At 38.3% G+C, this 12,500-nt stretch overlaps 1 protein-coding gene across 2 annotated transcripts in view; it reads left to right on the forward strand.

Moving 5' to 3' along the window:
• The first annotated feature begins 5,287 nt into the window (after positions 1-5,287).
• LOC137971986 (uncharacterized) overlaps positions 5,288-12,500 on the forward strand; it is a 9,638-nt gene continuing 2,425 nt past the window's right edge. Inside the window, exons 1-5 of one of the 2 annotated variants that reach the window (XM_068818770.1) lie at positions 5,288-5,447; positions 6,550-6,612; positions 6,974-7,275; positions 10,600-10,804; positions 11,135-11,256. In XM_068818770.1, coding sequence (XP_068674871.1) covers positions 6,564-6,612; positions 6,974-7,275; positions 10,600-10,804; positions 11,135-11,256 — 678 coding nt within the window. In that variant the 5' untranslated portion in view covers positions 5,288-5,447; positions 6,550-6,563. The remainder of the gene's footprint in view (positions 5,448-6,549; positions 6,613-6,973; positions 7,276-10,599; positions 10,805-11,134; positions 11,257-12,500) is intronic. The other variant, XM_068818769.1, reaches the window with a different exon arrangement.

The raw sequence follows: 12,500 nt of genomic DNA on the forward strand, positions 1-12,500 counted from the left end.
GCATACAGGCTATACGATCGTGGATGATCAAGGACAAACTACGCATGAATGATAGTAAGACGGAGTTCATGATTATAGGCACCAGAAAGCAACTGACTAAAGTGAACATTGATGGTCTTACCGTTGGTGAGAGCAGTATAGTTCCCGTAACTTCAGCTAGGAACTTAGGATCATGGTTTGACCAGAACCTGAGTATGATTCCACACATTAATAAGATATGTAAAGCTGCGTCTTTTCATATTTACAATATAAGGCGGATCAGAAAGTACCTCACCATCGATGCCGCACATACGCTTGTTCACTCCATTGTTATTGGCCGCTTAGACTATTGTAATAGTCTTCTTTATAAAGTTCCCGCGATACACATAAGTAAGTTACAACGCATCCAAAATAGTGCTGCCCGGCTCGTATGTTCAACTCCGAGGTTTAATCATATTACACCCGTCTTATTTTCTTTGCACTGGCTACCCGTTACTTACCGTATCGAGTTCAAAATATTAGTTTTGACGTTTAAAGCAATTTATCAACTGGCGCCGTCCTATATCTGTAATCTGGTTCGATTAAAGGATAAATGTAAGTACCAGCTTCGTTCTTCTAAAGAACTACTATTACAGTTGCCCATAAAGAAAACAAAGAAAACTCTGGGAGACAGATCATTCCAAACAGCTGCCCCTGTATTGTGGAACAGCCTGCCTGCGAGTGTTAGAGACATCGATGCCTTTTTGGTTTTTAAACGAACTATAAAGACTTATTTATTTAGGAAGGCTTTTGCCTGTTATTGTTAGATTGACTACTTTTAAAGTTATTAATTTCAAGTATTCTTAATTATATTTTATTGTAATTATTAGGAGTAGTTTTAGTTGTAAGGCGCATTTGATCATATTCAGATGTTAATTTGCGCCTAATAAGTAATAAACTATTTTAAACATTGGCATACATGAAGGGGTGGACGGACGTACGGACGTACGTTGTACGTACGGACGTACGTTGTACGTACGGACGTTGATGACGTCATGGCTATAAAACCAAATTTTCTCACATCGATTGGTTACCATATTTTCTTAACTGTGGTGCTCCGCGCGCGAGCGCCTTCGGCGCGCGCGGAGCTCCGCTATGAATTTATGAAACCCTTGACACCAAGAAACCTATGAAACTATGAAACTCTTGACACCAAGAAACCTATGAAACCATGAAACCACTGACACCGTGAGACCTATGAAACCATGAAACCATGTATTGACACCACGAACCCTATGAAACCATGAAACCATTGACACCACGAAACCTATGAAACCATGACTCCATTGACACCACGAAACCATTGACACCACCAAACCTATTAAACCATGAAACCACTGACTCCGCAAAACCTAAGAAACCATGAAACCATTGACACCACGAAACCTAAGAAACCATGAAACCATCGATACCACGAAAGCATTGAAACCATGACTCCATGGTACTATCATTATATGATATAGACATTGGCATAACCTATGAAACCATGACTCCATGATACTATCATTATATGACATAGACATTGGCATATACTAATTAGCATAAATTCGTGCACCGTAACACCAAGTAATAACCATTTCGTCAGGCCTTTAGGTTTTAGATGAACTCAAAGGCCCTGACCGGGAAGCTCATTATGATTTACTTTGTTTAAGGGCCCCTCTAGGGTTTTTTAAATTTTTTTTCCTTCCTTAATTTAGCTTTTTTGTCGTCTACAAATTAGCACCAATTTTTGTTCTTCTTTTTTGCAATCTTATATTTTTTTGACAGCTGTCACTTGTAATTATGTAATTGTTAGCGCCTAAATCTTATTTAAGTTTCGTTTTTATTCAAACGCTGTCATAACTGAAGAAGGTCTTTGACCGAAACCTTTTATTAAATTTTTAATTTTTAAACTTTTTTTTACGTCAGAAGTTGTCCGTCCTCGCTTCTTTTTTAACTTACTATATATATATATATATATGCAAAAGTACAATAGGTAAAGGAAAGCAATAGGGAGAAACTGAATTTCCATATAAAAAACTGCCCTCCAAAAATAAAAGTTATAACAATTAAGAATAGTATATCTAATATATAATTTCACAATGTGTACGAAAACTTATCTTATTAAGTAGCAGACATAACTGAGTTAGGTAAAGAGTTCCAGTCATTAACGTAACGGTTAAAAAAATGAAAATTTAAAATAGTTTGTCCTCGCTCCTTTTAAAGTCATGGTTACTTCTAGTTCTTGTTGGGCCAGTCAGATCCACATATGCCGAACAGTCAATATCAGAATAGCCATGAATTATCTTGTAAAGCTGACGCAAGCAGAGGTATTTCCTTCTAAGCTCCAATGATGACCAGTTTAGTTCAGTGAGCCTTTCAGAGTAAGGTTTATCAGATCCGCATATCAATCGAGTAGCACGACGCTGGATGGATTCAATACTGTGTATGTGTTTTACCAAACAAGGGTTCCACACTGGGCAGGCATATTCCAAAATAGGACGAACTAAAGCAATAAAAGCTGTTTTAATTGCCACAGGATCTTTGGGCCCAAATGTTCTCCTTATTAGACGCAACACTCGATTTGCCTTACCAACAATGTAATTGATATGAGCGTCCCACCTTAAAGAAGATTCAACCCAAATACCCAGGTGCTTATGTTTATCTACAGCCGACAGACTATTCTCATTTATCACATACTGATGAACTAAAGGACATTGAGACTTCGTAACATGTAGGGCCTTACACGTTTCGGGATTCAGCGTGACCTTCCACAAGTCACACCAGGAGGCAACAGACAAAAGGTCACCCTGAAACTCAACACAATCATCTACAGATGTGATGTTACGATAAAGTACACTGTGATCAACAAAAAGCTCCGTACTACAGCTTACATATAGGGGAAAGTCATTTATATACAGCAGGAAAAGAAGTGGCCCTAATATACTCCCTTGAGGGACACCAGAGGGCACCTTCATCCATTCTTATGAATGACCTCCAATAATGACTCTTTGTGTTCGGTCTGACAGATAATCGTGAAACCAGGAAAACAAATGACCCCCAAGCTTATTTCCCTTTCGTAAACGGTCGTTGCCATTTCTCAGAACGGTCGTTGCCATTTGAAACGGTCGATGCCATTTTTTAGCTCTGAATTACACTCATTAGGTCTAAGAACTCAAAAGGTTGCGGTTACTGGGAGTTGTGTGTCGCTGGTCATATGAGTTAGGGTTCGGGTTAAAGCTCTGTTTAGGGTGAGGGCTAAGAACCCGAGTTCGAGTCTTGAAATTTTCGGACTCTTTTTTTCCTCCAGTGTTTCTTTTATAAATGTTTTTTTTTTCCTTTTTTGTCTTAATTGTCGTTAATATTTTTTCTTAGTTTGTTTCTTTTAATTTTCTTTGAAGTGAAGTGTCTCGACCGTTTCAAATGGCAACGACCGTTCTGAGAAATGGCAATGACCGTTTCGAATGGCAACGACCGTTTACGAAAGGGAAATAGGCGTCTCCGTTGCATCATTTCTAAGTCCAACGCAAAAAGAAATTAACATTTCATATCCGCTCGCCACACCATCTCACTGTGTGTTGTATGTCCGATATACTCGAAATTCCGAACTTTCGAGGTTTGTTTACACGAAAAGTCACGTGACACTACACGTGAAAGCAATGAAAAGAAGGCACCTAAGTTTCAAGCACGAATTTTTTTTCTAAAAACGATAAACGAGCACGATTCCATTCCCGTTGATGTTCGTCAGTCAAGCGATGTTTTATGGAGGAAATCTAGTATTGACACACTTCCGCTATAACAAACAAGTTTCGATAACGGATTTCAGCATTTTGATTATGCCCATTACATTGAACCAATGCCAAAGTCTTGAGTGGAAATTTAGTATAGCGATTCCAAGTCAATGTCATCGTGGCTTAGTGATGAGTAGAGATGGCTCTGTCAAAATAGTAGGGATAGAGGATCCTAAACGCGGAAACAAATCATTAGGTTGTTGATGCATGTTGCTGAATAATCTTACGTTCTTTGCCTGACTGATTACAGTGATGTTCCTTCCTGTACAAGCCTTTGCCATTTCCGAAAAGTTTTAATTTAAGGTGGTGCTAAATTTGTCACGTTCTTCAGGTTGACTGATTACAATGCTGCTCCTTCCTGTACAAGGCTGTCGTCATTTCCCAAATATTTACTTTTTTTTCTAAAAGTATTGTTCTGTTCTATGATTAACTGATTATAACACTTCTTCCTGTACATGTCTTTCGTCATTTCCGAAACATTTTAAAGTTGCTTTTTCTGTTTTGTTCTTTGCTATTATAATGTTTCTTCCTGTGCAAGGCCTGCGTCTATTTTCGAATGGTTTTAACTGAAGTTGACATGGTTTGAGGCTCAGTCGCGTTCTTCTTCTGTTATTAGTATGAGTACAGTATTAGTATACGTATAAGTACTTTTTTGAGCAGTTTTCAATAGAGTGTCGAAAGTAATTAGAGAATTGCATTGGTTTTGCATTACTTCTCTCAGTCATTGGTTCAAAGTTCTACCCCGGCCCACACCAAATGCTAACCATCGAAGTGACTAGTGTCTTTGTTGCATCACTCATTTCCAAGTCCAACGTAAAAAGAAACTAACAGTTTCATATCTGCTCGCCACGCCATCTCACTATGTGTTATATGTCCGATCTGCTCGAATGTCCGAATTTTCGAGGTTTTTTCAAATGAAAAGTCACGTGACACTACCCGTGAAAGCTAGCGCTCAGAAGGTCCATTTCGGTCTATGAGTTTCCGGATGGGTGGATTACGGCTTTTCAAAAGGACGGATATCAGGTAAACAGAGTAGCCCTCGGGTGGAAATAAAATTATTATATAGCTCAAGTTTCCTTAGGGTCAAAGTGCATATTTTTCGCTTTCTTTGTGCTGGCCCATTTTTATTACTAGGGCTAATTAGTAGCTCAGATGAGAATAAAGAAAGCTCTTGAAATTTAGCCTTAATATATATATCTGACGGGAAAGTCAACGCAGAGTACTCTGGAGACCGTTCAAGTCGAATATACAATTAAAACAAATTGCTGGAAATTTTTATTGGATTAAGATCGAGAACGGAATGCCTTAAAAAATATTTGTGTATTCCTATTCCGGAATAGTACCACCTGTATTCAACCATAAACAATTTAACATCGCCTTTGATGTTTCAGATACAATGGTAATCCATTGCTTGCATGCAAATTTTAAGAACGGTGAGTGACTTGTTTTGTTTTCCTGTTTCAAAATTGGTTTACGAGTTAAGAGCTTCAGCTAAAATATGCCAATAAATTAGTCACGAAGTCCGGTGATTATATCAAGGACTGGATCTGCATTTTCCGCTAAGGAGAAGCTTTTGCTGGGTACAGTGTCAAGTCACTGAGTCAACTCTGCGGAATTTTACCCGTGCATCTAAGCAGCACACCCTCAAATCATTTCAAGGTAAGCTGCATTCGTTATAACCTGAAATAACGATAAAGTTCATTGGCCATGGCGTTGCTTTGATAGGCACTCAAAGCCCGACAACTTTCATGGAATTCATTCGTTATCTGTGATCAAGTCCCTTTCAGTAGGTTTTTGCCATTGAATCAAAATTAAGCCAAAAGCCTTTGAGAGACGTTTCTAGGCTCCTTGTAATGTATAAAGAATGTCTAAAGAGATTTTTTATCACCTAAAAGAATCTCGATCTGTTCGCATATCTTAGCTGAGATTTGATGTGTCCGAAAATTTTAGGGAATGATGTATCTTCATTTCAGAAATTACTAACTGAACGTTAACTTCTAAGAACTTCCACCGAACCATTTGCTCATCCGAAACTGCTAGGTGACCTTTTTAAGTGCCAACATTGCAAAAATACCCTTCAGAAAACGTTAGGGACCACTTTTCCTGCATTGCGAATCTTTTAGGTGATGTTTTAGTAAGAAGTCTGTAGCTGTTTGGCAACATAGAACCGAAATTCTTAGAACAGTTTGACTCTCTCGAACACATATTTCACCGAAGATTGTCGTTTGCGTCCCCCTGTGGAATAGACAAATAAGTTATCATAATGAAAAGGACAACTGGAGTTAAAGAAATCTAAAACCATCGAGCGTAAAGGGACGTCAATTAGTTAAACCCGAGCCTAAAAGGTCTTCTTGTTATCTTACTGGAGTTAATCCGCAAGCCAACAACACTTTCTCCCCTTTCTTCCCTGACGGTTTTGTATACAGTGTAAAATTATTAGTAAATGCACAGCCTTTACACGTTTATCGTTCAGCCGTAAAAAAACAACGCCTGGCATTCTAAGGCTTCTTCGGCAGTGTATTACAACAGCTTTGGTGAGTCTTCAGTTCGTCTTTTCCATCAATCACCTAATTCACTGTCATCCTTCTGCCGGATAACTACATGAATATGTTGGTCGCTTCCAAAATTGTCGAGCGGAAGAGTAGACCAGTTGAAAAATCGAAAAGTGATTTGGATCGTGGATATCTGGAATTGTGGATCTAGGCCACAGTACGTGTCTGATTATAACTTGGCTGGTTTTCTGTCTTTTCGCTCTTTCCAGCAGAGGATTCCTTCATGTTTGGGAGTTTTCTTCGAGGATTTATGCCTAAGGGCGTCAAAAATGGTAAGGAAGTCAGTATCTAGTACATGTAAAATATTTCCAAAGTGGCCTCAGATTCGATTTCGAAGCGAGTGTAAGGTGACCTATTTTATCAAATTAATTTATTATCTATGAATAACCACCGAATTTAAATTTTTGTTTAGAAATATGGCTGCCTCAACTTTGAGATGATCAACCTCGTTCCCAGAGTCTCTCTTTTTCCATTCCCTTAGAGCGAGAGAGGGAAGAAGAGAGACCCTGGGGAAGGACTTTGTGAAACAAAATGTGTTTCTGAAAAGTTTTATTTTTAATATTTACTATTGAAGTTATAAAGTTGTTTTGCCTCTGCTATGAGGAAATTAAAACAATCTATTCTATTTTACAGCTCCGTATGGCGTCCGGCATTTTCGTGGAACCCTCAGCAGCATGGATTCCAAGAAGGTTCACGTGACCTTTTGCGAAAACAAACGCACCTTAAGTTTCTCCGAAGATGATAAAGTCAGCAGTCTTCGTTATGATTTTCTCCGTTTATTCTCGGACGTCTTGACGGAAGACATCGCAGTGGCAAATGTCACATTTCAGAAGTACGAGTCCGCCTTTCAGGAATTCGTCGATGTCGAAAATGACGTGAAATTGGATGATAATTCAAAAATTAAGGTGGTTATCACACCCAAGCTAAAAAATCAGGTAACTGTGGATCATAAACTGACTAAAACTTGCCACCGCTTACTTAATCGTTAAGTTATTCTCGTTTGGTGCGGTGCTTTAGACCTATTATTTTCCATCCGGCGTTCAGGCGTGGATTGGAGATTGAAGTTAATTTGAAGTTAATGTTTCGGCTTTCCCTACCGGCTACTGCAATTAATGCAACAAGCAACTTTCACAATGGCGTCATTTGACTACAACTACCAGAAGTCTCTTCAGTTGTTTTTCGTTTTACTGGCTTGCCATAGGCAATCCAGTTAGAAAATGCGTTTGTTTTTTTTTCTTTTGTATTTTCCATGTCATGAAAAGTCTTGCCTGACACTCCCCTGCTAAGTGGTGTCTTTGTGCATAGACCTGTGTGTATTTGTTAGGTTTGAGGGGGCTGGGGTAATGCGTAGATTTCTCTGGTGCACACAGGAGAACATTTAATTATTAACCTGCAATAGCGTCGAAAGTCATTGTAACGCGAATGGCGTTTTAGTGCATCTTTAAACAAAATATACCCTTATATGGAGCCCAAGAATGGAACGTCAATTCGATAAACAAGACAGGCGGTGAAAAATAAATATCTGGAATCTTTAAGAGACGAGTAATGGTCTTCGACAACAATTTCATTTTTTGCCGATAGATATCAAGTGAGCTTTGTTCCTAATATTTTACTAACTTGGTATTATATACCACACTGAAATCAAATGACAATTCTTTCATGGATTTAACAAACATTGAAGGAATCGAACGCCTTAAAATAATGCATCACAGTGTTAATTGAAGTCGCATCTAAGTTGTCTGGCAAGTTACATTTATTTTGTACTCAACTCTGCAAAGGTAAAAAAAAAAAAATGGAAATGTGACAGTGAAGAATTATTCGAATGAAAGCTTGTTGTCTCTTTTGCGCTTCATTATTTACGGTCAAGGTTCTTTCCAAAAGGGTTTGATGTGAACTGTCAGAAATGTATTTAATTGCATACGCTTTGTGGCACGGATTGTGTGTCTTGTTTGCACGCACGCAATTGAAATAAGAAGGGTTCACGAAAATAAACAGGTCTGTTGGAAGCGCGCTTGAGTTTCAACAAAATGAGCCCCAAAATCAGCCAAAAATTGTGACGCTGATGAATAATAAATTAAAGTAGCTGCTATTTCCAAAAACGATGGAATTACCTGGTGATAAATAACATCGCCTTGGAGAGTAAATTGTTGACTTTGCAGAAACAATGGTCAACCTCAAGGGTTGGGCGATTGTGATCTTTGCGTTAAATTCGCACATTTCTTGTCAAACTTTATAACATTTGAAAGAAAAAGAAAACTAACAAAAACAAGAACCCGATGTCTTGCCATCATTTGACACAGATGCTTAATTATTTTGCGAGTAAACACGCCGCGGTAACTTGATCACGGCGGCCGCTGAATTCGATGTCACTTTCGATTTTGAGATTTACTTGTGCAGCCAAAAGTACAATAAGAAAATTAAACGTAGCAAAAATCTTTTAAAATGTTTTTCGCTGATGGTAACTTTTTATATTCGTGGTTCAGAATTAATGTTGTTCAGTTTCATGAAGTAAATTTTGTTGCTGTTGGCAAAATATTTTATTCTCGATCGACAGTTCTGAAAACTTCCTTCTGCTCTTCCTAAAAACTGCGTATCAATATTTATTTACTTTTGCATCAATATTTGTTTTGCTTAAAGCAAGCTAACAATATCTGTACCTTACTTACTTTGCATTTTTTAGTGTTAAAATAGAGTTTTCGGTGCTATGCTTCTGTTACAAAGTGGTATATATTTTAGGTCAACCATCCAGATACTAAACAGAGTTAACTGAATAGAATGTAATGGGAAGTGCTAGATTTCTATCCCATATGAACCATGTGAGCGTTAGCCCTATTGGTGGAAATGGCCCACACAAGTACAGAGAAAAACTCTGACTAGGGTGGGAATTGAACTCACGACCTCCGGGTTAGATCTCCGCCGCTCTACCGACTGAGCTACAAGATCAGACGGGAGCAGGCCGTGGGAACTGAAGATGTTAAAGTCACGGCAATTAACATGTACAAGTACAAGGAAACGTTACGTTTATACAAACGTTGGCCGTGTAGCACTTATATTTTAAACAGAGTTAACTGAATAGAGTGCAATGTGAAGTGCTAGATTTCTATCCCATATGAACCATGTGAGCGTTAGCCCTACTGATGGAAATGGGCTCACACAAGGACAGAGAAAAACTCTGACTAGGGTGGGAATTGAACCCACGACTATTTTTTTCTCAAGATGACAGGATTTTTTTCTTTCTGACAAATGATTATTAGGCTGGTAGCCAGGCTTTTTACATCAGAAAAAGATCTGTTTCGTCGTATGAACGTGTGAGCCAAAGGGACTCTGCTAGCACGATTTCTGGGTGACTCCTGACTTGAAAAAAATGGGTTGGGATGTAGCAGTTCAATACCACCCAACTCAGTCCCTTCTGTTTTTGAGTAACACGTACCTCAGGAAACCCAGTGTACGCTTATAGAGCGACTAGTCTTATTTAAATTTTGTATTCCCAGTGGGTAAAAATAACAATACCCCATTATTAGCACGAGACAAGGAAAACCTGAAGGATTCTGGCAATTGTAGTAAAAGTGGCGTCATCGTGCAAATGTCCTATTTATGCGGGAACATGTGGACGTGATTCAATGGTCGCTGTATTTTTTAAATGCGATCGCGACTGGTTGCCGTATGCTAATAATACAATGGACCCGCTTGCAAGCTCAGTTGAAAATTTAAAATGTATTTCTTAATTAATTCTTTAATTTCGAATTCTTTGCTTTTAGTAGATATCAAGCCAAACCGCGAGAATCAAGTCAATCAACTCTGTAAACATTGTTTAAAATTAAAGCCACTGAGTCGTTGTCTCTTTGAGACCTCATAACTAAACAGTCAGATTGCTAATTAATCAGTCTGTGTAAAAATTGGCGATTTTCCTAGGCTCTATTACCAGCCGCTGTTACGGGAAAGGAGCCCGCGCCCCTCTTGGAGAAGAACGAAGATTCGGAAATCTAGTGTAGAGTTGCTTTCCCTCGGCTAGTGGCAAATGGCATTTGTTGCTGCTCGTCACAAAACTGCGAAAATGACCATTTTCTACATTATAAATCATATTATTATAAGTTGCATTTTATTTGGGCAAGCAATCGTACTGCCTACATTATATCTCTACCTTGTGTTCAGATGTTTTCTTTGACTCCTTAACTTTAGGTTTTCAAACTCATCTTCAAATAGCCAAGTTCACGTTCGTAGAGCGGCAAACCTTTTTCACTGTTTTCCCTTGTTTACAGGTTTCAAGCTGTGGTGGAGATTCTGCTTTAGTAGCGATTCCTTGGTACAACATCTTGACAAGTCAACCCATAGATGTGAAATACCATCCCATCAAAAATAATATCTCTTATCGCTTATGGAGCCTCGCTAGTGGTGGTTTGATCCAGCGATCGCCTGAGAACCCATCAGCGGTGACCTGCAGTGGCGTCTTTGGTGACCCTAACAGTATGGCTTAAATTTTTAATCTTTCAACAGTTATTACTATCACTATCACTATTTCTATCACTATCACTATCACTATCACTACTGCTGCTGCTGATAGTTGCGGGAGGACTGAATGAATTTACCGGATAGCTTTATACATCAAATTCCCATAGTTAACGAAGTTTAATTATCGATGCCAATGCACTAAGTTTTTATTTTTATTTTTTTATTATATATACAGGAATGTTTTACTGAAAAATACGCCACTCATGAAATTCATACGAAACTTCGAAACGTTGGTTTTGTTAAAACGGCACGATAAGATCACCAACTATGAGTTGTTCGTTTCAGCTGTGCTAACAACAAGATATTATGGGTCCCACTTGTTTTACCTGGCATTTGCAGACCCTAATGGACAAGTCAAGGACTTGTATTTAACAGCAAAGGAGAAAAATGATCAAATCACTCTATCGGTAAGTACTATTCGCTAAGCACTAACATTTCAATACGCCATAGTAGGCTATCGGTTCGACCTTGTTGAGCTACGTTGTTGCTGTGCTTGCGACAGCGATTTTCGAGACACAATTATTATTATTATTATTATTATTATTATTATTATTATTATTATTATTACTATTTTTATTGATTTTTGTTTTTAATGTAAATGAATAATGAAGTTGAACTCTTTTTTATAAGTGGAACAGAATATTTTTATGTTTTTAATAATTTCTGTATTAACTGATTGCTTTTCAATAAAGTTTTATTATTTAAAAAAAATATATAATAATAATAATAATAATAATAATATTATTATTATTATTATCATGATGATGATGATCATGATGATGATGATGATGATAATGATGATGACGATTACACGGAACAGTCGCTGCTGGCATAGCTGCGGACTGTTGCATGAAGGAAGAACTCGTTTCTCGCATCCAGGCAACATCATGTGCATTTAAACGTCTGCGAAAGAGGGTTTTTGACTCGCACGACCTTAAAGTAACAGCTTCTACAAAGCTCCTTGTTTACAATCAGTGTCAATGCATGACAGCGAAACATGGACAGTATACCGACATGAAGTCAGACAACTTCGCACAATACAACAGCGACATCTGCGACTTATTCTCAAAATCAAGTCGGGCCACTACATAAACAATGAAGAAGTACTAAAACGAGCTGGTGCAGAAGAAATTGATGTAATGTTAGCAAGAAGTCGGCTGCGCTGGCTCGGCCATGTTTGTCGGCTGGACGACAACAGATCACAGAAACAACTCCTTTATGGTGAGCCGGCATCCGGATCTCGTCCTGTGGACCAAAGACCAAAGCTACGTTTAAAGGATATCTGCGAGAGTATACTCAAATTGGGCCAGTCCCTGGATACATGGCAAACCGCTGTGAAACATAGCACAAAATGGCGCAAATCAAAAAATAAATAATATATAGGCCAAAAAAATTGTGTATGTGTTGTACAGTAATACGTGTTCCCAGTGTGGTTGGTTCAGTGGCTGAGTGGTTAAGACATCCGACCGGTAATCTGGAGACCCAGGATCAATTCCTGGCTGAGCCACATTTTCACTTAATTGCTTAGTTGTGCTGATTTCTGTTCCCAAATTAACCTTGTCTATATATATATATATATATATATATATATATATATATATATATCGTGATTTACGAATTCGTCTTGTGTTCTTCCAACATCCCGCGTGGT

Source organism: Montipora foliosa, chromosome 9 (assembly GCF_036669935.1).
Source record: "Montipora foliosa isolate CH-2021 chromosome 9, ASM3666993v2, whole genome shotgun sequence".
NCBI lineage: Eukaryota > Metazoa > Cnidaria > Anthozoa > Scleractinia > Acroporidae > Montipora > Montipora foliosa.